The following is a 27,515-nucleotide window of genomic DNA, read 5'->3' as shown; positions in this document are numbered from 1 at the left end:
TACGCAACATTTAAACGTCGAAACGAGGTTACGCAAAACGCTAAACGATTTATCTTATTTTACTTGTGAACTCACCAACCTTGTGTTGAAACTTTTAGTATGTTATTCTCAGGTAGCCGAGGCGGGCGCGCGGTTTAGGAGCATGCATTAATGAAAACACTTTTATTCTGCAAACTAAATTTTAACCGTTACATTTGGTTTTAAGTCGTCCTGCGTGACGCAACTTTTGAATTAAGGTTTTACGCTTCCGCACTTACTTTCATTTAAACGTTTTTCTTTGGTTTGGTTATAACTAATGATTCCGATCCTGCCAGTTCACACCCTCTGACGGTAAAACTCCGTTAGTGGATTTTGAGGGTGTGACACCTGTCCATGGTGATAGATAAACAGAGAAGTATCAGACTTGCTCTGTGTGAAACCCTGCAGTAATACAAAATCAGTAAACCTTTGATACCAGGCTCGTGGAGCCTGTTTTAAACCGTAAAGCGATTTGTTGAGCCTGCATACAAAGTTAGGGAAACGTTGATCTCTAAAGCCCATAGGTTGGTGCATGTAGACAGTTTCTTCCAAATTACCGTGAAGAAATGCGTTGGTAACATCCAACTGATTAATGGACCAGGACTTAGAGAGAGCCAATGTAAGGACAAAGCGAATGGTCGTCGGTTTAACCACCGGACTAAAAGTGTCCCCACAGTCAATACCAACCTGCTGACCACGACCATCACAAACTAAACGGGCTTTATACCTCTCCAAACTACCATCCGAACGAAACTTATGTTTAAAAAGCCAAATACACCGAATAACGTTCATATCAGGCCGACGAGGAACTAACTCCCAAGTCTCATTTTTAATAAGTGCACTAAACTCGTCATTCATGGCATGTTGCCATTCAGGCGAGGACAAGGCAACCTGTGGTGAGTTGGGTATAGGAACGACGGTGGTGGTATGAAGGTTAAATTTGTGTTTGGGTTTGTGGATACCGTCCATGGAGCGGGTGCGCATGGTGTGGGCTGGAGGTGGTGGTGGTTCGTTCGGTGGGGCAGTTGAGGTGGGGGTTGGGGACGTATGGGCTAGGGGGGAGTTATGGGCATGTTGGGCGTGTGGAGTGTGGGCTGGTTGAGGGGCCGAAGGTGGAGTAGAGGGGGATTGGGCCGTACGGTGGTGAGGTGTAGAGGAGGTGGGCCGATTTGGGCTTGGGGGGCCAGAAGGAGTATGCGGTAGGGCCGGAGAAGTGAAGGTGAAGTTATCCCACAACAGTGGGTTGGAAGGAGTGTCAAGAAAGTCATAGGAAGTGGGGGCGGAGGGTAGGGTGGTGGCGAACGGGAAGATGGTCTCTTCAAATTGGATATGACGAGACACAAAAATGGTATTAGTGGTGAGGTCTAAACAACGGTACCCACGGTGATGTGGGGGGTAACCGAGAAAGACACAAGGTTTAGAACGGTTGGCGAGTTTGTGAATGGTGGTGGATGGTAGTAACGGATAGCAGAGACACCCGAACACGCGAAGGTGCTCATAAGTGGGGTCGCATCCATATAAGCGGGTGGTAGGAGATAGAAATTGTTGGTGTTTGTTTGGAATAATATTTAATAAATAAGTGGCGGTTTCAAGAGCAAAGTGCCAGTAGGCGGGTGGCATGGAGGATTGAGCAAGGAGTGAGCGTATCATATTGTTAATTGTTCTAATCTTACGCTCAGCCTTGCCGTTTTGAGACGAGGTATAGGGGCAAGAGAAGCGAAAATGCATGCCATTTTGACGACAAAAGTTATGAAACGCGTTGTTGTCGTATTCTTTGCCATTATCGCATTGAAACTGTTTTATTTTACCATTGAATTGGGTATTTATGTAGGTGTTAAAAATTGAGAAAACAAAGAATACATGTGATTTGTGGGTGAGGGGAAATGTCCATAGAAAATTAGTGAAGTCATCTAAAAACAAAACATAATACCGGTGGCCCCCGGTGCTAGGCACGGGGGAGGTCCACAGGTCACTGTGTATAATGTCAAACGGCAAACTAGTACGATTACAAGAATCAAAAAATGGAAATCGAACACTTTTACCAAAAACACATGCTTGACATAAAGTGTTGTCATATTTATTAGATATACTAGAAAAAGATAAAGGCAACGATTGCAAAGTTGAGAAGCCCGGGTGCCCAAGGCGTTGATGCCAACGGTCTTGAGTGGTGGCCACAAAAGCTGTAGGGGTGGTTTTGAGCGGGAGAGGAGCAGTCAGTGGGTATAGGTCGCCCGAGCTATTGCATCGTAGGAGGGGCGCCTTGGTCTTGAGATCCTTCACAGTAAAACCGAAAGGGTCAAATTCTATGGACAATAAATTATCAGTAGTAAGTTTGCGGACAGAAATAAGGTTTTTGACAAGATTTGGGGCAAATAGGACATTGTTTAATTTAAATGGTGGGAAGGGAGGTGGGAGGGTTAGGTTGCCTTGGCCAATCACAGGAATGGTCATACCATTTCCGACTACAATAAATTTAGAAGTGCAAGTATTAAAAGAAGACGGGGAGATCGTACCTTGAGGCGTTTTCATATGGCTAGAAGCACCAGTATCCATAACACCATTTGGATCCGGCTGGCTTAGTGACAGAGCATACAAGGCCTGCTGGATGTCAGTAGGAGAAAGAGTGGCGGTGTATGCCTGAGCCGGGGCTGCACCCAAAATGCCAGCCGAGGAGGTATTGGTCCGAGGAGCAGAGGGGTAAGGGCATGGTGTGGTGCGGGGTGGTGGGCTGTGTTGCATAAGCGAACTTCATTGGCTGGCCGTCCACGAATTCGGGAACACAATGTAGGGGTGTTGAGGGTGGTTGGTGTTGGAGCGATCCCCACGGCTGGTACCCCGTCCCCGGTTTCTTGGTCGGCTGTTCCCGCGGCTGCGAGTAGACGAGGAGGCGGCGACAGGAGGTTGTGAGACGGTGGTTGCAGCAAGGGCGGTGGCCGAAGAGGCCGCTGCCCTGGCGGAGACTGATTTCTTCGTGGATTCGGCCATAGTGAGACGGGAGCGACATTCACTGAAATCTGGCAAGGGGTCACGATTCTGTAACACCGTGGAGATGCTCTCATATGCTTCGGTGAGGCCGGCTAGGAGTTGCGAGACCAAACGTTGATTATCAACCGGGGCACCCACACCGTTCAATTGATCGGCCAGGTGTTTGGCATGTTGACAATAGGCAGCCATGTTCGGAAACGATTCAAGGTGTATGTTTGAGAATTGGTGTTGTAGAAGAATTTGACGAGTACTCTTGTTGTCATTGAAGTGGTTTGCGATTGCGAGCCAGGCTTCGTAAGCGGTCTGTCCGGGAATCAGGATAATATGGAGAAGAGGTTTGGAGATGGTGCCATAGATCCACTGCAAAACGAGTGCGTCTAGGCGGGACCAGAGAGCATCAGCCGCAACCTTGGCAGCGAGGGCCTTGGCTATGTCTTCGGCTGACGAGGAAGTAGGTGGGACGGGTGCTGGTGTGCGGGGCAGCAGGTGTTCGTACACCTGATAAGCACGGCAGTGGACTTCGAAGAGAGCGGTCCAGGTGGTGAAGTGTGAGGATTCATCTTCAAGAATGAGAGGGATCATATTCTTGATGTTTGTGACAGCCATTGCGGGGTGAAGGGTGGCGTCCATGGTAGGAAGAAAAAGAGGTAAAATAGGATCGGAGGTTATGATACCATATAAGAATGATAATAATTTACCGAATGAATATTCTATTAATTGAGATTGCAATTTATAATACAATGATATCCGATAACTTTGGAAGGGAACCAATCTATAGTAACTATTATGCCTAAGAATATGCTGAATACTATAATTACAATATTATGCCTAAGAATATGCTGAATACTATAATTACAAATATTCACACAATATTTGCTAATAGAAATGAGAAAGAGAACAAGGTTGGGTTGGGTTGGGGCGGGAGTTAAACGAACAATTCGCGCCTTTGATTTTAAACTAGTACGGTAAATATCTAATAAATTAATTAAAACCACGTGATGTACTTTTTTGTCTAATTCCTCATTTGCCCCTGGAGACTGCATAATTAGTATATGTTTACCTTTTATTATGCAAACTAGGAAGAATGCTAAAATAGAAAGATGCAAAATTAGTATATTTATCTATCTATGCAATTAATGTAAAAAATAATGGAATGAATACTTGTCTGTCTGTCTGTCTGTCTGTCTGTCTGTCTTATAGGTAATTAATTGATATTAAATACAAGATAAAGATTTGCTAAATTGGAAAAATACGTAATCACCATATTTGATCAACCAAATCAATTTGGTTATTAAGTTATTAATTTTTTGTTTTTTAATTTAATGTAAAACATTATATATATATATATATATATATATATATATATATATATATATATAATGTTTTACATTAAATTAAAAAACAAAAAATTAATAACTTAATAACCAAATTGATTTGGTTGATCAAATATATATATATATGTATATATAATCAAGGATTGATTTCTTTTGAGAACCACTTTGAGTTTTAAAAACTCGAAAGAACTCAACGTAACAATTTTTTTTTTCGAATTTTTTTTACACATGTGTAATACGTAAGTATAAGTGATGTACAAAAAATTACGGTATTTTTTTACACACCGAATCGACTTTTTACACATGTGTGACTAACGTTTAAACTTGTGTAATTATCAAAAATATTTATTCTCTCTCCTGCTTCAATTTTTTAATTGAATTTAATCTCAGCCACATATTTCATATCATTTAATAAAATTTGTGGTTCAAAATTGAGTTCTTAAAGTTATTAAAACTCGTGTAATTATCAAAAATATTTATTCTCTCTCTTGCTTCATTTTTTTTAATTGAATTTAATCTCAGCCACATATTTCATATCATTTAATAAAATTTGTGGTTCAAAATTGAGTTCCTAGAGTTATTAAAACTCACCATGATTCTCAAAATAACCCTCCCTTTTTAATAAAAGCTATGATTAATCCTTAAAAAATTTATTATTATACATTTATCAAGTATATAAATTTACTAACAGTTAGTTTAATCTTAATTTGTTAAATTAACACTTGTAATTTAAATATACTACCATTATAAAAAAAATTGTACTATAACAATTAATTATCTTACAAAATATATTTTCCATTTCTTATAACTAAATAATCTAAAACACATATAGATAATATATATAAGTATTTATTTAACGTCTAATCTCTTGCTGATTGTTAACAGAATCAAACCCGACTCCAAACGTATCATGATGTTAATACTGATGAATTTGGGAATTTTAATGACGAGGAAACGGAACGACATTATGTAAGTATTTACTTAAGTATACTTTATATGTAACTTGTATTTATTTATATAAACGCATATATATAAAGTTATTAAGAGCATATTTGTAAAATATAGCATGCTTTAGAGCGGGAGTTAGAGATTCAAACTCAGACCCTTGGTGAAGAAGGTGGCCCGTCACAAGTAAATGAAGTTGTAGAATTTGAAAAAGAGATGGGTTCCCGACGTGGGGTTATTAGAGGTATTGGGCGCAAACCGCCTTTATGATTTACATCGACGTGTTCGGGATTGGGCGCACACCATAATAGTATATTCTTTCAATATATTATTATTATTATTATTATTATTATTATTATTATTATTATTATTATTTAACTTTGATTTCCTTTGTATTGCTTCATACATATGTATTTTAGAGCTGAGGGTGTCTCTGAAAGCCACCTCTTTATCCCTTTGGATAGAGGTATGGTGTGCCTACATCCCACCCTCCCCAGACCCTACCTATAGCTTTTCTGTTGGTGGGACTTCACTGGGTATGATTGATTGATCGATGTGTTCGGCTCATGAAAAGGAGGGGCATGCACCAACTCAGCCTATGACACAGGTTAAACTCGCTTATTTCCTAATATCAACTAGTTAAGACCTGATATATTATAAAAATGACTTGCTTTAATATTTCAAGAATTTTAAAAATGTTACTTTGAGTTTCTGTTACTTGTGCTTACCCGGTTTCCGTTAGGGACATAATTTGGTTTTAAATTTATGTTTTCACATCAAACAAGTTCGGGTCAGATTATATGTCATTAAAATAATGTGTGTGGGACTGTAAGTTTCAAACTAGTTTTTGCTTAAACGAGTTAGTTCGGGTCAGATTATACATCAAACATACTAATGTTGTCGGGTCAGATTTCAAACATGTTTGTATTCGTGTAGAGTATTTTTGTTTTTAACTTACTATTTGTATACTTCATTGATATTGTAGGATCAAATCAAACTAATGTTTCAAGACCCGACCTTCATAAATTGTTTTGACGAGTTTATGAGTTCGAGAAAGTCATCACGCTTGGCGGACGAAGATAGTAGTGACGATATCGCTGGGGATGATGATATAAACTAGGGGTTTAATGGTAATATGTTAACTAGACAAGATATTCGGATGTGGATGACGATTAGCGGTTTTATTTTTTATGTTAACTAGACAAGATAACTGTGATTATGGAAATGTTATGTAGTTTTTTTATGTATGTTTCAGACAATTGGTGTGTTTTTATAAATTAGTGATTTTGTTTTTGTATCAAAATCCAAAAAATATGCAGGTTACTGAATAAAAAAACTGGATATTATAGGAAAAAAAAACAGAAGTGGCAACTTTTAACGGCGACAATGTCGTCGCTAAAAAAGAAAATACTATTGACCAAAATGTACTTTTAGCGACGACATTTGTCGCCACTAATACTAGATGACATGACGCCAGGTGACGTGGCGTGGAGATGACGTGGCGCAACTATTAGCGACGACATTCTTCCCACGTGGCACCACTGTTTTAGCGGCGACAAATATACTTTTAGCGGCGACATGGAAGTATTAGCAGCGAGGCATCGCTGGCGACAAGTCGTACCTTTTGTGTATTAGCGGCGACATTCGTTGCCGCTAAAAGTTAAATTTCTTGTAGTGGTTAGGATCGTATTTTCCGGCAAGAAATATTGACACTAAATTTGTAATCATAATCAAAATAAATCAGTTAAACCGATCCTTACTAATCCTTTAAATATTCGTGATAACATCAAACAAACTATTCTGGTCATAACTAAATTCTATATCTCTACTTTTCTCTGCCACGCCGCCACCCTGTAAATTGCCGGAAACACACCTCACCACCTGCCGGACGTAACACTCGCCATCGTCACGTCCTTACCGTTAAGTGTTGTCTACTCCGGCGTGCTTCGGTTCCGCTTGTTGGAAGTCCGAAACAAACCGTTCATCTCGGCTCAAGGTATCACTACATGCGATTTTAATTCTGTTACAACCTACCCTTTTTAAACCCAAAATTGATATGAGTAGACTACCCAGATCTGACCGGATCTTATGCACGAGTTCTGGTGCTGGGCAACCACGTTAGTATGGGTTGAATGAACCTTGGTAGGGTGTGTATACATAGGAATCTGGTTTAGAAGTTTAGTCTCAAAAATTGTTTTAACAGTTAACTAATTAATTTATTTTATAGTATAATAAAGTTATATAATGTGGATTTAATCAACTGAATGGAAAATACCTTTGTAAAGGTTTCGTGAAGAAACCTCATAAGCCTTTCTAAAACTCATTGTTGCAATTGTTTTTCCTCCATATTCTTTTGTTGACTTTCTTTATATATATATATATATATATATATATATACATACATATATATATATATATATATATATATAGGTATTTGATCATTTCAGAAGTTTTTTTACAGCAAGAAGTGCGAGAAGTGAAGGTGTAACTCCATTAGTCCCTAATTTCACTCTCTTTCTTATGTGTAGGTGCGTTGTGTAGGTGCATATGTATGTGTGTAGGTACGTATGTTTGTATGTGTGTAGGTACATAGGTTTGAATGTGGCTCGACACATTTATATGTTTGTAGGTTGGTTTGAATGTGTAATTAAGACATAAATACGACCAACCTACATATATATATGTAACATCATATGAAAGGGAGTGAAATTAGAGATTAATGGAGTTATACATTCACTTCTCGCTGTAATATCACTTCTCGCAAGATCCATATATATATATATATATATATATATAAGTTGATTTCATAATGTTAGATTTTTTTTTCCAAATTATTATCACAGTAGCTATTTTCGTAGGCTAAACACATACTAATAAACACTAATAAACGTACGTATGCATGGGGTTATTTTATAGTCAAAAGGTTCAAAACAAGTCAATTAGTATGCTAACACCAACAATAAACGTGGTTACTAAACTATAATTGAACTTAAAATAATATTGTAGGTTCGCGCAAGAGTTAAGGAGTATTGATATTTAGTGTGTTTTTGCTCATCGAATAAGGTACGGATTATGTGGTCTTTTACTTGTAGCGTAAATATTGTTTTCATCATTCTCATAGTGTACGGACTTCGTGGTCTTGCACTTATAGCGTCATACCGTGTCTTCACTTTCATAGTATATGGATTCTTGAGTCATTAATCGCGTTATAATTATTGAGTTGATTCATCGTGTCACCATTATTAATTAGTTTCGTTCTTTATTTATTGCATATTGTTATATTGTTATTGTTCAATTGATAAGTGAAATTGTCATGCATGCGATAGAATATATTTTACTACACTCATTGTCGCATGTTTCTAATAGACCATTGTACATTGACTGATTGTTATTGAGACATATTATATGATATTGATCATTGTTATTGTCTTTATTTGACCTCAATAAACCGAGCATTTATCCACCTATGGGGACGTAGGGTGTCAATCGAGGCACCTTTGACGTGCTCTATCTGTGGCGGAGCGATTAGTCCACAGCGTCTCTAATATATTGTGCGATGAGAGCATTAACTGATTACTGAGAGGCGTATGGATCGATCCTAGGTAAACTGTTACTGGAGTGAGATGGTTAGGTGTGTGTCCACATTCCTATCTCACTTAATTATTGGTGCATTACTCTACAGCTAATGTACATACTGTTATTGTTATTGTTACTGGCTCACATGGGTATTTCCATAGTAGATTATTAGTACCGATTCATAACTGATCGTTCAGCGTATTGTTAGTGTTACCGGCTCATAGACTGTACTTGTTTCTCCTGTGATCGTTTATTGTATTGCATCGTTCTTCATCGTTTGTTATTGCTATTGTTTCCTCAGTTACTGGGCATTTTTTGGCTCATCCGTGTTTCTTTTGTTTTGTGTTTCTTTTTATTTGTTACAGGTACTCAAGGGAATCAGGGGAATGTGTGATTAGAGAGTATTAGTAAAAGGCTAGAAGTTGGAAAACAATTTATTTTGAGTGAAACAACTTATTTATTTTTCGTTGTAAAAAATGTTTAACCTTTTTGGTATTGAATTATTTTAAACTTTGGATTTTTATTTATCGTATTGAGTGACACGTCGGCCCTAACCGGGTTGGGGTGTTACAAATACTAACACGTTTTTTAAACAGCTATCTATTATAAAATGATGCCTAATGAATAACCTAAAATGGGTTGAATCGCAAGAGCAGGAAACAACAAATACAAAAAACAAGAAGAATGAAATGATACATGTTACAACGATACCGGCCAAACATGCCTAGTTTTTAACCAAAATGTTGCTTCCTCCTTTAATAGATTTTCAGAACTTTAACATCTCTATCACGTTTCTTATTGAAAATCACATCGTTCCTACGTCTCTAGGAGGGGGGGTGGGGGTGGGGGGGTGGTCCAAATCCCATTACTTGAATCAAGAGCTAGTTTCTTTCGCTCCTTCGCCTCGGCCATTTCTGTCAATTTAGCCGACTTGTATTCGTTGAAGTCTTCGGCCACTGTTTTCTTTCCTAATCTTGATGATTCCCCACTTTTCTTGTGATGCAGTCGTGTGGGTGTGGGTGTGTCTTCATCGAGATTGTCTACGGGTTTCTCGTTCAAGTTCATGTCCGGCATGTTGCTTGACAAGCGTCAGTAGACGTTGTGTAGTTCCCGGACTCGGAAGTTTTTGATCTTTTTGAAGAAGAACATTTCTTCCTTGGAGCCGTCCGTCCGTCCATGTCGACCACGGGAATCGGTTCCCACTTTGGGTGATGTCTCGCAACCTCCCACATGTCCAAGTGGGGAAAAGATTTATGTCGGAAAATCTTGACATATTCGTTCAAGGCGTTCTTTATGATAGTCGCCTCGCTCGCTCCGCTTTGTGGAGCTTGGGCCTACAAAACATTTAGAAAAATATATATATCAAAATTGTAAAAATAAAGTGATAAATAATAAAAAAAATTAAACTAATAAATTTTAAAAAAATAGTTACAATTTAATATAGCAAGCATTAAATTTTGACATTTTTTGATTCAAATCTCCCCACTTGGAAGTCATTTGATCCATGTTTCGTTAGGTTGACCCGGGAAGTTTGTCGAAATGTGAAATACACGTCTCCGTAACATTTCTTTTTTTGTTGGTTTCCGTATTTTTTTTTGTTTCGGAGGCGTGTAAATAAGCCTTGGTTAAGGCGACCTCCTCCGCGGACGACCAAGGCTTCTTCACGACGGTGTCATCCTCCTTCGCGGGTTCATCTTCATCCACATTGTCGTCTTCTTCATGAAAATCACGTGAAAATTGATGTATAACATCATTATCCTCTAGGGGATCGACGGACGTTTGAGACGGTTGAGATTGAAACATTTGAAAATCATTATTTGGATTATTTTGGCTAGAAAAGGGTGGAATAAACGGCTGGTTTTAATACGATTGAAAATGTTGCGATTGAAAATGTTGGTTTTGGAACGGTTGAAAAGGTTGTTGTTAGAATGGTTGGGTTGTGTCGGGTTCATCTTGTAACCGGAATCTCGTCGGCTCACTTAGATTTTGTCGAACCTTTGGTCAGGATTGGGTTTTCTTTGAACCCGAGCCACGTTTCCTAGAGCCTTCAATTGGTGTGATGTTAGAATGTTTGTAGTAGATGATTTGAGTTGGATTTGAAGATTGATTTGAGTTATATTTATATAGGTTAAATAATATTTTTTAATAGCCCCAACAGTCACCCCAACGTTCAACTCCTCGGGCTCCACCACGTGATGGCCATCACAGCCGCACCCCCATCACGAGTGATTGGGGACCGACGACGATGTTTCAAGGCCCATCACGTGTGATGGGTTTGCCATAAAGGACCACCCCGTCCCCCCTAATAATAATATATTATCCCAATATATATGTTTACAAAACCCATTACTTAACAATAAATAATATATTTTCTCATATTACTTAATGTATTTTTTTCATACATACCTAATATTAAGAATTCTAATTTTAACTTATAATTAAAAAGTATACTGAAAATAAAGGTATTATTAAGAAAAAAGGGTAACGTTAAAATAAAAAGAGAAACAAAAATAAAACGCATGAGAAGGATCTGTGACCAAAAATACCCCTTAAAAATAAATTAAAAATAATAAAAAAGTCATAACTTAAAATATAGATAAAAAAACAAAAAAGTTGAAAAAACAAAAATTCCCCCTATCATTCCCGTTTAAAAAAATAAAAAAAAATCGACGAAAAGACATAATGACGAAAATGAACAAAATACACAATTATAACTAAAAGAAGACACAGTGGATCGCAAATATAACACAATATTGAACAAAATATAGCATAATGATGAGTAATATAACACAATATCAAGAAAAAAGGACACAATGTCAAGGAAAAAAGACACAATCGATGATAAAAATAAACACAAAACACAATTATATAAAAACGACAAAATGATCCTTTTCACTCACAATTGTGTCTTTTTTTGTGAAAGAGAAAGACGGTCGAAGCATTTGTGTTTTTACTCTTTTTGGTATTTTATTAAATTTTGAGTTATGATTCTTTCATTAATCTTTTTTAAAATTTTTTAGTGGTTACAAATCATTCTCGTTATTCTCATTTTTGTACTCTTTTATAGAATAACTTTACCCTAAAAAATCACAAATTAGTAAAAATCAATGTATATCACAAAATTTAAATTTTAAATAATCCTACTTATTTGGAAATTTGGTTTTATTTGTTCATGTGTTATATAATTTTAGAAAACTTGTGCAGTCTCAAAAAACACAGTAATAAATAATGTTTGTTAATCAATTAATTGTTTATTTTTAAATATTGAAAATTGTAGTGTATGATGACTTGTATTAACAGTGTATGATAAACATGGGTAAGTTTAAAATATAAAGTATAACAAAAATGAAAATGGCGAGAAGGAATTTAATCAATTGATCTTAAATTTGAATGATGAAAATTAATTTAAAGATAAAAATTGATTAGAAGGCCACTGGAGGTGGTTCGTGATGGATATACCATCACGCGTGATGGTCCCAAGAACACCGTCGTCGCCCCTCTCATCACGCGTGATGAGAGGGAGTCTGTGGTGGCCATCACGTGGTGGATTTCAAGAAAGTTACCGTTGGAGGAGGATTATGACCGTTGCCGGGGGGGGGGGGGGGGGGAGGTTTGACCATTGGGGTTTTTTTTAATAAAAAAAAATTTATTTAACCTATATAAATAACTCAAATCTATCTTCAAAACAAACTCAAATCCAACTCAAATATTCTACTACAAACCACATTTTAACATCACACCAATGGAGGGTTCTAGGAAACGTGGCTCGGGTTCAAAGAAAACCCAAACCCGACCAAACGTTCGAAAAAATCTAGGCGAGCCGACGAGATTTTTGGTTACAAGATGAACCCGACACAACCCAACCATTCCAACAACAACCTTATTATCCACAACCTTTTCAACACTCCCAAAACCATTCTTTTCAACCGTCCCAAAACCAATCGCAATCTTTTCAACCGTATCAAAACCAATCTTTCAACCGTCCCAAAACCAATCGCAATATTTTCCACCTTTTTCTACCCAAAATTATCCAAATAATGCTTTTCAGATGTTTCAATCTCAACCGTCTCACATGTCCGTCGATCCCCTAGACGATAACGATGTTATACATCAATTTGCAAGTGCTTTTCGTCAAGAAGTGGACAACGTGGATGAAGATGTACCCGGGAAGGAGGATGTCACCGGTGCGAAGAAGCCTTGGGTGCCCGCGGAGGAGGTCACCTTGACCAAGGCTTATTTACACTGCTCCGAATAAAAAAAAACACTCAAACCAACAAAAAAAAAAGAAATGTTATGGAGACGCATTATCACACATTTCGAGAAACCTCCAGGGTCAACCAAACGAAACATGGATCAAATGACTTCCAAGTGGGGAGATTTGAATCGAAAAATGTCAAAATTTAATGCTTGCTTCATCCAATTGGTAACTATTTTTTTTTAAATTATTAGTTTATTTTTTTTATAATTTATTACTTTACTTTTACAATTTGATATATATATTTTTCTAAATGTTTTGTAGTCTTGAACTCCACAAAGCGGAGCGAGCGAGGCGAGTATCAAAAAGGACGCTTTGTGCAATTATGTCAAGGTTTTCCGATATAGATCTTTTCGCCACTTGGAAGCGTGGGAGGTTGCCAGACATCACCCGAAGTGGGAACCTATTTCCCGCGGTCTACATGGATGGATCGACGGCTCCAAGGAAGAAAAGATCTTCTTCAAAAAGATCAAAAACTTCAGAGTCCGGGAACTACACAACGTCAACCGAGGGCTTATCATGCAACATACCGAACATGAACTTGTACGAGGAACCCGGAGACAATCCCGATGAAGACACACCCACACGACCGCATCGCAAGAAAATTGAGGAGGATTATGATCGTTGGGGGGGGGGGGGTTTATGACCGTTGGGGGATTTTTTAATAAAAAAAATTATTTAACCTATATAAATAACTCAAATCTATCTTCAAAATAAACTCAAATCCAACTCAAATATTCTACTACAAACCACATTTTAACATCACACCAATGGAGGGTTCTAGGAAACGTGGCTCGGGTTCAAAGAAAACCCAAACCCGACCAAACGTTCGACAAAATCTAGGCGAGCCGACGAGATTTCGGTTACAAGATGAACCCAACACAACCCAACCATTCCAACAACAACCTTCCCAACAACAACCTTATTATCCACAACCTTTTCAACACTCCCAAAACCATTCTTTTCAACCGTCCCAAAACCAATCGCAATCTTTTCAACCGTATCAAAACCAATCTTTCAACCGTCCCAAAACCAATCGCAATCTTTTCCACTTTTTTCCACCCAAAATTATCCAAATAATGCTTTTCAAATGTTTCAATCTCAACCGTCTCAAATGTCCGTCGATCCCCTAGACGATAACGAAATTATACATCAATTTGCAAGTGATTTTCGTCAAGAAGTGGACAATGGGATGAAGATGTACCCGGGGAGGAGGATGTCACCGGTGCGAAGAAGCCTTGGGTGCCCGCGGAGAAGGTCACATTGACCAAGGCTTATTTACACTGCTCTGAATAAAAAGAAAACACTCAAACCAACAAAAAGAAATGTTATGGAGACGTATTATCACACATTTCGAGAAACTTCCCGGGTCAACCAAATGAAACATGGATCAAATGACTTCCAAGTGGGGAGATTTGAATCGAAAAATGTCAAAATTTAATGCTTGATTCATCCAATTGGTAATTATTTTTTTTTAAATTATTAGTTTATTTTTTTATAATTTATTACTTTATTTTTACAATTTGATATATATATTTTTCTAAATGTTTTGTAGTCCCGAACTCCACAAAGCGGAGCGATCGAGGCGACTATCATAAAGGACCCTTTGCGCAATTATGTCAAGGTTTTGCGATATAGATCTTTTCCCCACTTGGAAGCGTGGGGGGTTGCGAGACATCACCCAAAGTGAGAACCGATTCCCGCGGTCTACAAGGAGACCGAAGGCTCCAAGTAAGAAATGATCTTCTTCAAAAAGATCAAAAACTTCCGAGTCCGGGAACTACACAACGTCTACCGACGGCTTGTCATGCAACATGCCGAACATGAACTTGAACGAGGAACCCGGAGACAATCCCGACGAAGACACACCCACACCCACACGACCGCATCGGAAGAAAATTGGGGAATCGTCAAGATTCGGAAAGGAAGCGGTGGTCGAAGACTTCGCCGAATACAAGTCGGCTAAGTTGGTGGAAATGGCCGAGGCGATGGAGCGAAAAAAAGAAGCTCATGCTTTTAAAATGAAACGTGAGGAGACGTATATCAATCATTTGAATGAAAACCAAAAAAACACCGATTTAACATTCCTCCAACAACCGCACGGACATCTTGACGAACCCTTTAAATCGATCCTACTTCAACGAAATGCGAGATATGCGACAAGTGGGGTTAGGAAGGGTCGTAGGTTTTTTTTGTCGATTTTTTTTATTTTTTTTTGTCTTTATAACATTTATTTAAACTTGTTTTATTTTTTATTTAATCTAATCGTGTTTTACTATTTATTATATAAAATAAAAAATAATAATAAACCCGTCACACCACACCACACCACACCACCACCCACACTAAATTCCATCATAAGTGATGGATTTGGTTGGGGTGAGGTGTCACCATACCATTGGGTGTGGTGAGTGATAGATTTGGAACCACCCCCACCCCCGAAGGACATTAAGGTAATAACTCACTTAAGATGACTTTCTCTCTCCACTGCAAGTCATATGCCAATTCCTCTATCATTGTGTCTTTATGCTCAACATTTGTTTTTCTACTTAGACAATGTGTAGTCAGAACGGCCCACCCTTGGGCATTTTGCGCTCTGTGGCATCCACGTCATCAATGAAGAGTTTTGCAAAAAGTGGCGTAGTGGGCAAAACGTCACAACTCTCCTACAATAACTACATATATTCCCTTCTCTCTCCCATCCCCACACACAATTTTATCAAAATTCGTGCCATGATACTGTTTTATGGGAAACGCTTGGCCCAAACCACCAATCAAAAAAGAGGGGGGGGGGGGTGTACCCCTGGCGTTAGCCAAAACCCCACAACGAGGTGGCACTACGTATGATATCATCATTGTGTTTTAGTCATTATACTCAACATTCACTTAAGTTGAGAAAAATAGTATTATGTTCATTGTGTAATACGTTCAAGTCATTGTGTAATATGTAGATTCCATTATGTATTTATCCTTGTGTCTTACGTTTCAGGCATTGTGTTATATGTATTCATTATTGTGTTTTACGTTTCAGGTTATTGTGCAATATGTATTCATCATTGTGTTTTATGTATTAGATAATGTGTTGGTATTTTTCATTATATTTACATATTATTACACAATGGTGAAAGACACAATGGCGAAAAAAATTCATTGACAAATAGAAAGACACAATAACGAAAAAAGACACAATGATAAGTAAAAGATGCAATGATGTAAATTTTTTTTTATTTTTATATAAAAAAATCATACTCATATTAAAAATAAAAAAAAGGTTTGTTATTATGGTGAATTTTATTTTTAAAAATATCATATGAAAAATTTATAGACGTTGAAAAATGATGGAGGAATTAACATGTGACTCGCATGTGGAGAAAGAAAATATGCACTATTACTTTTTAGATATGTCGGCTAAAGATAATTGTAGGTATGATATATATTTTATATATAATAGCGTTATTTAATTCATGTTAGGCAATCGATTAACCTACCTAGTAAATCTTTTGAGTTGCCAAAATTAATTTCAAGAATATTTGATTTGAAAATTTAACAGAGACTATAAATGCCTTAATGGATTTTGACAGGTAACTATTTTGCACAAACTAAATGTTAAAAAATGTATTTTACATCAGGATTAGTTAAACCATGTTGAGGTTTTATAACTTTTTTATTTATACCGGTTACATGTAAACCGTGTTTAAAAGTTCAACATTTACACCATTTTTTTATATTTAACCGTTGAATTTCCTATTTATAGTGTATAAATAATATCGTTTTTTTAAAATCCATTGTATTTTGTTTTAAAAATACTCAGTAAATTAAATATAATGGTTACTTGTAAACTATTTTTAAAAGTATCACATAATTACACCGGTTTTTATGTTACCCGTTATAATTATGAATTAAACGGTTCATATTATTTTTTGAAAATGTTGTATTTCAAGTAAATTATTTAAAAGTTGTTGAGCAAGTGCATTTATGATATAATTATGTTATTTTTCTCTATAAAGGGATATTACCAAGCCAGATCAATTTCAAACATTCTTTCTCTATAACAAAATTGTCTTTTTCTTCTTCTTCCAAAATGAAATAATCGATAAAACGAGAGAGAAAATTTATAAGTATAACTTCATCCTTGATGTTCTTGACATGAATAAGAAACGGATTTTAGAAAGGAAAGCTAAGAGGAATGAAACAACCTTGTACTGACATTTACATTTATTTGCAACCTCTTATTGATGACATGAAAACACTATGGAGTGAAGGTGTGCATGTTTATGATGGTTATAAACGGGAGAACTTTAACTTGAAAGCCATGATCGTTTGCACAATAAATAATTTCTAGCGTACGATAATCTCTCAAGGTATACTACAAAAGGTACAAAACCATAAGAAACAACTTGATAGGTTAATAGTGCAAGTTAACATTTGGCTTTCTAATAAAAGCTAAATATTTTCATTGGGTACTGCTAGGGACACATTGTCAGGGCATATAATTTATGCTGAGGATCCCCTATCCTTAAGTGACTTATGGATAAATTATTATTGACATATGTTCTAGGTTATGAAGGATCAAGGATCCTCGGTATTATCTGTTTATTAATAATTGTGTTTGAGTGGTGTTGTGTTTGATAGTATAACGGCTCTATGACCGAGTCCACCTCATAATTCGCTACTGGTGACTCCTAGCACGTGGTCAAAATATGTTGAAGGAGTTAGTGGAAGAGTGTCATATTTGTAGGAGTAGTTGTTAGTTGTTATTTATGTTTATAAACGAGATTATGATCAATTAGTTCACACATTACACGTTCACACTCATTCACAGAGAAAGCTAGCAGATCACACACATTTAGCACTCTTGTAATCATTGATCATAATCTCCACCTTTGTAACTTGATTTTTGATTAATATAGTGGTGATAGACAATTGTCATCACCCCAGGTTTTTAAGCCGGCGATCCTCTAAAGATCAAGGGCTTTTCCTCGTATAAAACCTTGTGCTTGTGTTTGCAACCGAATCACAATTGTTATAATCAACTTAGCACTAAACCTCACCTAATGAATTTGGTTATTTTATCCATCGTTGATTTTTGACCAAAACAATTTGGCGCCCACCATGGGGCAATTGGTGTTATAATCCATATTATTTCCTATCAATTTTTAACCTTATTACCTATACTACTATCAATGGTCTCTCAACAATCTTCTGCATTATCAACCATGCCCTCATCCGTTTTTCACTAATCAAGAACCTTACCACCGATGCCTCCTCCGTTAGCTGCAGCTCCAAGGACCACCGCAGCTGCAAACAAGACACAAATCCCAGTCTTCCAGAACTCTAAAACCACTACTACCACTTCGGTGGTTAATTCTAACAATGATGTTTCAACTATGTTTTCACAGGTTAAAGTTTACATGGAGCAGCAGAGCAGGACTAACCAGAAGATCCTTCGTAAGATAGAAGATCTCAAGAAGACTAAGAGGCCAGTGGAGGATCAGACTTTCTTGGTGCCTAGGATGCTAGATTTTACAACTCCAGGATCCTTGGCTCATCTTGCTCAAGGAACGTCTATCCTTCACCAGGGGTCCATGGGTCAGCAAACTCAAGGATCCTCAATCTTCCAGCAAGGATCATTTATCCTTCAACAGGAATCCATAGGTCAACAAACTCAAGGATCCTCGTTCCTTCATCCAGGATCATCTATCCTTCAGTCAAGGTCGATGGTTCAGCAGGCTCAAGGATCCTCAATCTTCTAGCAGGGATCATCAATCCTTCAACCAGGATCCTCTGGGTTGTTTAACCAAGGATCCTACAACTTCCAGCCTCAAGGATCCTTCTTCCAGAATCAAGGATCCTCAGGAATTCAACATCAAAGGTCTTTAGAGGCCCATGAAGGAGATATTATCCCCATGCAAACCATTGCCTCTGGTGGACCAACTCCCGTAGCAGACGTTTCTTACCTCAACTATTCCTATGGGATGCCAACATTCACACAACAAAGAGGTAACTCATATAATCCTATATCCTTAGATGCTAATCTTGGTTCCGTGTAGGATGCATGCATCAACCAGGCTATGACTAAGAAACTGCAGAAGCTTAAGGATATGATATCCAGCGTACCAGGGGTGGTCCGACCGATCCCTGAAATAGCCACAAGTTATCCAGATTTTCTCTACCTATTTGTGATGCTGAAATCCCAAAATGATTTCAGACCCCCAACATGAAGGTGTATGATGGAACAAATGATCCGGAAGAGCATGTAGCTCAATATAGGGAGAGGATGGAGATCAACCCAAATCCTGAAAGACTCAAGTAATCATGTCTATGCAAGGGTTTCGGATCCACACTAACAAGATCTGCACTAAATGCCTGCTAAGTCTTCCTCCCTTTTCTGTTACTTCTTTTTCACATTTAGTTAACTTGTTCAACAACCAGTTTTCTTATAGTAGGAAATTTGAAAAGTTAACTAGTGACTTATATAGAGTCGTCCAACCTTATGATAAATCTCTTAGGGATTTTGTTACGAGGTATGGCAGGGAGGCCCTAGAGATCCCTAATCTTTATATGGCTACGGCTGTGGAAACTTTCAAGATGGGGCTAAATAGGGGCTCCCCGTTTTATGATGATCTTGTGATGACTCCATGCAGGACTCTAGATGAAGTCAGAAACAGGGCACTTAGATTTATAAGGCTATAGGATGACAAGAAGATCCAAGAATAGTTAGGAGCTCCAACAAAACAAGAGTCACCTAACCAGAAACAAGGATCCTTATTCAAAAATAGCAACTCGAAGCCATACTCCAAGTTCAACAACCAAAATGTCCAGGCAGTTGAAGAAGGAGATGATGATGAGGACTACCCAAGTATTTCCGAGTATTGCTTCTCTGTTGATACTCATGGCTTAATTTGTGCTATGAAGGATCTTGGAGAGAGAGCAAGATGGCCCCAGAAAAACGAGAAGTAAACGACCTTCAAAGACAAATCCAAATGGTGTGCATTCCATGAGGATTTTGGCCATATGACTGATGACTGCATTGGTTTAAGGAGGGAAATTGGATACCTCCTGAGCAAGGGTCATTTCAAAGAGCTCTTGGGAAGAAAAAAGTCAAGGATCCAAGATCCTGAAGATATCCCACAAAAAGCAACTCCGCCCCCCACCAGATGCATAAGGAATCAACTTCATCTTCGATGGCTCAGATATATGCGATACTTCGTTCTCCTTGGAAAAAGACATGCCAAATAAACTAAGTTGGAGAACAGGGAACGACCGGTCATATCCACTACTTCGACGGCTGACAAAAGAATCTTCTTTGATGAAGAAGATAAAACAAGCATCCAGAATCCTCACCATGACGGTTTGATTGTAACTTTATTTATTGCTAACCATTATGTGCGCAGGATCCTAGTCGATGGTGGAAGCTTGGTCAACATCATCCAACACGATGTACTCCAGAAAATGAATATCCCAGATTCGGAAATCATCCCGAGAACTTCGGTGATAGTCGATTTCAGTGGCGAAACCAAGAAGACAATGGAGGACATCAAACTCCCAATATACATCGAAGGGCTAAACTCCTACCAAAGATTTTGTGTTATTGACAATTTGTCTTGTTGCAATGTTATCCTTGGGAGGCCATGGTTACACGGAATGAAGGCTGTAGCCTCTACTTACCATCAGTGCATCAAGCTAGCAAATTCCTTGGGGAGTAGTAAGGATAGATGGTGACCAAGTGGAAGCCAAGAATTATTATTCTTCATCCATGAAGCCAACAACAAAATAGACGATAGCATAGCAACCACAACAGCATCCTAGGAACGTGCTGGAGGCTCGGGAGCGAGATATATAAGAAGTATCCTTGGACCCCGAGGATCCAAACGTGAAAGTTTTCCTAGGATCCAGTATCCCTAATGAGATTGAGGATAATATAGTATCCTTCCTAAAGCGACGAAAATCCATATTTGCCTTCAGACATTCAGACATGACATGTATTTTGAAGGAGGTAATTACTCATAAGTTGGACCTTGATTATTCTATTAAACCCGTCCATTAAAAGCGAAGGAAATTCTCTCCTGAGAGGAACGCGATCATACAAGAAGAAGTTGAAAAACTTCTTAAGGCCGGTATGATCAGAGAGGTTAAGTATCCTCGATGATTGGCTAATGTGGTTGTTGTTTCAAAAAGAATGGAAAGTGGAGGGTGTGTGTCAATTTCACCAATTTAAACAAGGCATGCCCCAAGGATCCTTTCTCATTACCACACATAGACTCCATGGTGGATGCGATGGTAGGACATGAGATGCTTACCTTTATGGATGCTTCATCTTGATTTCAAAAAATTCAACCATCTGATCAAGATGATACAACATTCATGACTCCTACCGGCATATATCGTTATATTGCTATGCCGTTCGGACTAAGAAATGCAGGGGCGACATATCAAAGAAAGGTCAACATGATGTTAAAGGATCAGTTAGGCAAGACCATATAAGTTTACATAGATGACATGGTAGTGAAATCAAAGAGGGCTAAGGATCACCTGAAAGATCTTGAAGAAGCATTCAACATCCTGGATCAGTACAATATGAAGCTGAACCCGTCAAAATGCCATTTTGGTGTCAAGGCTGGGAATTTTCAAGATTACATGGTAACCAAAAGAGGAATAGAAGCGAGCCCCAAGCAGATACAAACAATCATTAATTTAAAGTCTCCTATGAATGCTAAGGATGTCCAAAGACTGACGGGAAGAATAACTGCTCTTAACAGATTCATTTCCAGATCCTCAGAGAAGTGCAAAGACTTCTATGATATCTTGAGGAAAAATAAGAAGTTTGAATGGACTCAAAGGCATGAGGATGTGACGGGTGGCCCATGGGACAACCCTTAAGTGATTTAAGACCGTTAATAACCATGCATACAATCAGTTTATTTTGTGGAATTAGTTGACTATTGTCACTTATATAATTTCAGGTAGAAGAAGATAGAGGATGTAATTACGAGAACGCGGGCGAAAACGATGAAGAATACGGACATGGAACGAGAAAGTTATGACGAAAACAAGGAGGCCTTGTTAAAGGCCACCGTAGCTTACGGTAGCCACCGTAAGCTACGGTGGGATCTGAAGAAAATGACTCCGTATGGCAGTTTAAAGCCACCATAGGCTTTTTAGAAGCCATCGTAAGCTACGGTGGCTACCATAGCTTACGGTGGGCACGACGCAGAAACTTGTAACAACCATATAAACTCGTTTTTGAGACGACGTTTGACAGGCTAATCATTATCTTTCATCCAAGGAAGACCTAGGGGCGAATTTGAGGTGCCTTAGATCAATTGTGAGTGGTGTAACCATTAAAGACTCGATTTTAATTCGTTTGATTACTATAATCGAAGGGATGATAAACCGAATCATGCTCGGCTAATTCTCTTTGTTTTTTCCCTCGGATTGTAAGGTTTTATTGTGAATGTTGATTGAATGTTTATGCAATTTCTATGATAATAGTTTAATCTTGTTGATTTCCTTATTATGGTGTTTATGAATTGATTGATAGATTGTTAGTTTGTCGAGTTCGTTTTCTCAACCGTCAGTTCTTGGTGCTTTAGGCAATCGAGATTAATCGGGAGGGATTTAGGCTTGGATAAGCTAATTGGTTTTTGAGTGATTACCTTCGTTGTATAATCCAAGTACTTGATCCTCACTTATCGCAATTGTCTACATAAGCATGAACTTTATTTTATCGTTCATCTCAGTTTAAACATTTAAGTTGACATTCGTAGAAACCTGAAACCCAGGGAAGGCATAGTTTCTCGTATTGATTTAAAACTTGTTAAATTGTTTTCAGTTATAGTTGTTAATCAAATCAACCAACCAAATACTTGAATTTAATTTCTGCTTTTAGTTTAATATAGTTAAATTACAAGGCTACTTAGTAACACATTTTTCACATACTCTCTATGTTCGACACCCGCTTACCACTATCTAATTAGTTGTATCCGGTTTATTTTTGAGTGAGTTTTCGACCTCACGTCAAATTTTGGCGCCGCTTCCGTGGAGTAGTGCGCAACGTTTGTTAGCTTTAGTAGTTTTTTTTTGTTATTTTCGGGTTTACGCTGGTTGTGTTAGTGTGTAGGTACATACATGTGTATGCATACAAGAGGCTCTAACTACATCACCACTAGTTATCGATCCTGAGATTAACAGAACACTTCGGAGAAACCGAGTCCTACTTAGGGAGAACAAGCTTCTTGGTTCTCCAACTGCATCAGACAACACCATTGATTCACCAGCTCCAACTTCGGGTCAAACAATCCCAACCACACCTCCACCAAATCCACCTCCACCGATCACTACTACTATACCTACAACATCAAGTGAATTGCAACCAACTCATACAACCGAACCCATAGCTACTAGTTACACCTACTCAACATCATCCACATTGCCATCTATTTCCAACCTTTTTCGTACATTTGGTGCATCGTCATCTCAACAATACCTACAACCAACCTTTCAACAATCACAATCAAGCTACCAATATCAACCCCCACCTTTCATGCAACATTCATGATCACAAGGTGACGGCTACGAATATGGGTTTGATAGTGAATTTGAGGGGTATGAAGTGGAAGGTTATTACGTGGGAGGTGATGGAAGCAAAAGGGTAAATCCGGGAAGTTTTGGTTATGGTCAATGACAACAACCGGAACCGTTGCAAGAGCTTAATAGACAACAATAACAGGTTGTTCAACAACAAGCTCAACAACAACCGTTTATTATTCAACAACAAGTTCAACCACCACCGGTTGTCCAACAACAACAAGCTCCACAACAAGTATAACCACAAGGGCAACCTCAAGATCCACAATTTCAACAAATGCCCCAATCACAATTTCAACAAATGCCCCAACCACAGTTTCAACAATTTGAACAACCAAGGACCATTTAGAGGCAAATAGGTCAACCAAGAGTACCAATGGGGGTACCAAGAAGGCATGCAAGAGGATGGTTAGGGGTATTGAAGCCCATTTCCTACCGATAATTACTAATAATCCATCTCCGGTCATTATTCGTCACAGTCAACAAGGGAGGACATTTGAAGTGAGAACCAATTCCCTTCAAAGTCTCCCGAAGTATAAGGGTCTAGCAACGGAGGAACCTTATTTTTACTTAGAGGCATATGACTCTATTTGCAACACAATTGGGGGTCAAGGTTTTACATCGGATGAGGTTAAGTTGGTCTTATTTCAGTCTTCATTGGAAGAAAAGGCAAAGAGATGGTTTTACACTTTGCCTTCAGCATCCATTTATAATTGGGCTGAAATGCAACAAAGATTCTTGGAAGAATTCTACACGGCCCAAACCGGAAGAAGAGCAAGACCGGCGTTTTGTAGACCACAAGTACAAGTCATGGAAGGAGGGGTACAAACTACTAATCAGGTAATCGATGTTTGCACAAATTGTAATGAGTTGGGTCATGCTTCGGAGGTGTGTACGGTGGGTCAAGTACAAGTGGGGAGGTGGTAGGAATTACAATATAAACTCCAACACTTACCACCACGGGTTGAGAAATCATCCGAATTTTCGTTATGGAAATCCGGCTACTCATCCAACCCGAATTTTCAAGGAAATTATGTTCCTCGCCAAGAATATAATAATCAAGGTAATTTTCATGGTGGGAATAATCAAGGGTTTCAAGGTCAAGGGGTTGGTGGTCAAAGTGGGTCAACGGGTCAAAGTTTATCAAGTGGAAATGAAGTCATGGACATGTTGAAGATGATGCAACAAGACATGCAACGGAGAAATCAACTCGATGAAGCTCGAATGCAAAAGAATGAAGTCCGAGACAAAGCCATCCAATCATTGACCACTCAAATGGGTCAACTTGCAACCGATGTGGCGAATTTGAAGAAAAACAGCTCGAGTTTAAAGAAGGGGAACAACGTGCATATCAATGCGGTAAGTCTTTTACCTAATTTTGAAATTTCTAGTGTTCAAAGTGATCCAACACCACAGTTTGTTTAGAGGGTGGTGGAAGATAATAGTGATGAGATTGAAAATGTGGGTAATTATGAAACAATTTTTCAAAATAACTTTGAATTACAACCGAATGAAACATCTTTTTGTGAAAATTGTTTAATGACAAATTAACCAAAATACGAGATGAGAGGGGTGATATTAGTATTATCCCGAGTAAACTTAAAGACCCAGGAGTGCCCTTTTTATCAATCCAAATTGGTGATTTAAAACTGATCGGGCACTGCTAGATCTTGGAGCTTGTGTTAGTATCATGCCCGGTAGTTTATATGATTAGTATGAGTTTGGTCCGCTACAGAAAGTAAACACCACAGTGGCATTAGCGAATCAAACCCATACACTTCCCCGAGGCATGATATATAATGTGATGGTACATGTGAAGGATTTCTGTTACCCAGTTGACTTTTTAGTGCTTGATTATGCTAAAAATGTAACTAACACGCAAGCCGCAGTCATATTGGGTAGACCTTTCCTTGCCACTTAACTTGCAGTGATTGATTGTGCTAAAGGGACATTGGGAATTAAATTTGGGAATCATGATAAACGGTTATTATTATTTGAAAAATACTACTGACACTCTTGTTGACAACGAAAGCCTGAAGGCAGATTTTTTTAACAAGTGTGTATCCTTGAGCAAGGATCACACGAAAGTGGAGTGTTTTGTGATTGACAGGTTAGTTGAGAAGAAAGAAGTTGAGCATCAACAGAGTGAAAAGGTGGCAGAAAAAGGAGGCCGACTAAGGAAGACGAAAGTAAGACATCCACCTAACCTAAATGATTCAGGGTGGAGGATGAGTGTAACATCCCAAAATATCCAAGAATAATATTTTATATATTATTTATCTTTGATGGAAAAGTTACTTAATTTAGTAGAGACTTAATAAAATAATAGAGATGAAAGAATAAGTAGGCTTTAGATGTAATTAATTATAGACCAAAAAGGAAAGATGGGCCTTAGGTCCATGGGCTTAAGGGAGTATAAATATCCCTTAAACCCTAATCCTTTCCATTTTTATCTATACACCATATCCTACACCTTGAAAAACACACACAAACACCATCCTATAACCCGAGACAAGATTCGAAGGTGGAAACCCGAACCCGTTGGTGCTAGATCATCGTGAACAACCAAACAACATCAAGGCTTAACCGTGTTCGTAGTTCGACTCGTTTAATATGCGTATATAATTAGGAATCGTTCATTTAGGTCCGGATTCATTTAGATAATCTTAGATCTGTATACTTATGATAAAAATGAACCAAACGTGATGATTCTTGTTGAAAACCATTAACGATTGATAGGTTAATTGCTAACCTAAAGAACCCGTATATATATGTTTAAATCGCACCCTATAAACACGACTGTTTGAAAGATTGAATGGTTAGGGTTTGTACGCGCTGGGTAGACAAATCCATTGATACCTAAATCGTGTTATTTCATCGCGAAATTAGGGTTTAATTGCAGATTTGATGAAGGTTGACTGCGTATGTTCTTGATGATTTTGACTTTGACCCTATAGTCAAAGATCTAGATAAATACTGTTGGTAGTTTGTTATGGATGATCAATTCGTTACGCGTACATGACGAATGGGACTCATTCGTGTAAATGGATAACATATCTATCCATTCGTTATACTAAGATAACAAACTAGACAACGAACCAGAACCACGAATCAGCTAGCGAACCAGATAGCGAATCAGGTGTTTCGTTACTTACCAATTCGTTATGACGAGATACCGAACCAGGTGACGAATCAAATCATGAAAGATACTGAACTAGAATAACGAATCAGCTAAAGAAGGATAACGAATCAGATCATGTGTGAATAACGAATTAGGCTGTGTTCTGATAACAAATTAGGCTTAATTCGTTATAGCGAAAGAGATGGCGAATTAAATAAGGATTTAAAATTTTAATGGAAAATGTGTTGCGACAGTTAATATAAATAAAATTTTTCTGAGCTTGACCCCAGCCAGGGGCTCTGCCCCTTGGACCCTGCTAGGGTCCGCCGCCCCTAGAACCCCGCTGCCGGGGCGCTGTCCCCGGACCACCCATTCGTTGTGAGTTATAATTCGACTATAAACGTGATATGGGTAGTGATAGTTAATCGTTACGTGTAATTGTTATACAGTTAGCCGTACACATCTCACGGAAGGAGTAACCATCAACGGTGAACGTAACCGAGTTCAGGTGAGTTTCTAGTCCAGCTTCCTTGTTATGTTTTCGGGGCTGTGTGCATACTCGATGTGTTAGCTAATACACTTACCCTAAGTGGTAAGTGTATACCTTGTGTGATTCATGTATGATTAATGCTTGACGGTGTGTGACGATCTTCGGATATTGCATGTACCGCCAGGTGGTAGTTTAAAGATATGA

The 27,515-nt window shown here is 38.2% G+C and overlaps 1 protein-coding gene across 1 annotated transcript; it reads right to left on the bottom strand.

The window, feature by feature from the left end:
* Positions 1–2,766: 2,766 nt before the first annotated feature.
* Positions 2,767–3,633, bottom strand: LOC143584802 (uncharacterized). Its single transcript, XM_077066764.1, has one exon. It carries the CDS (start codon positions 3,631–3,633, stop codon positions 2,767–2,769), a length of 867 nt encoding a protein of 288 aa, XP_076922879.1.
* Between the last annotated feature and the right edge of the window lie 23,882 nt (positions 3,634–27,515).

The sequence above is a fragment of the Bidens hawaiensis genome, unplaced genomic scaffold, assembly GCF_021521415.1.
Source record: "Bidens hawaiensis isolate Kalapana, Puna unplaced genomic scaffold, B.hawaiensis_p1.1 tig00033425_1, whole genome shotgun sequence".
In the NCBI taxonomy this organism is placed as follows: domain Eukaryota; kingdom Viridiplantae; phylum Streptophyta; class Magnoliopsida; order Asterales; family Asteraceae; genus Bidens; species Bidens hawaiensis.
This window is presented reverse-complemented; position numbering and strand designations above follow the sequence as displayed.

What these genes read in the sequence shown, in the direction of transcription:
- LOC143584802 (XM_077066764.1), bottom strand. Translation starts at nt 3,633, where the DNA reads ATGGACGCCACCCTTCACCCCGCAATGGCTGTCACAAACATCAAGAAT.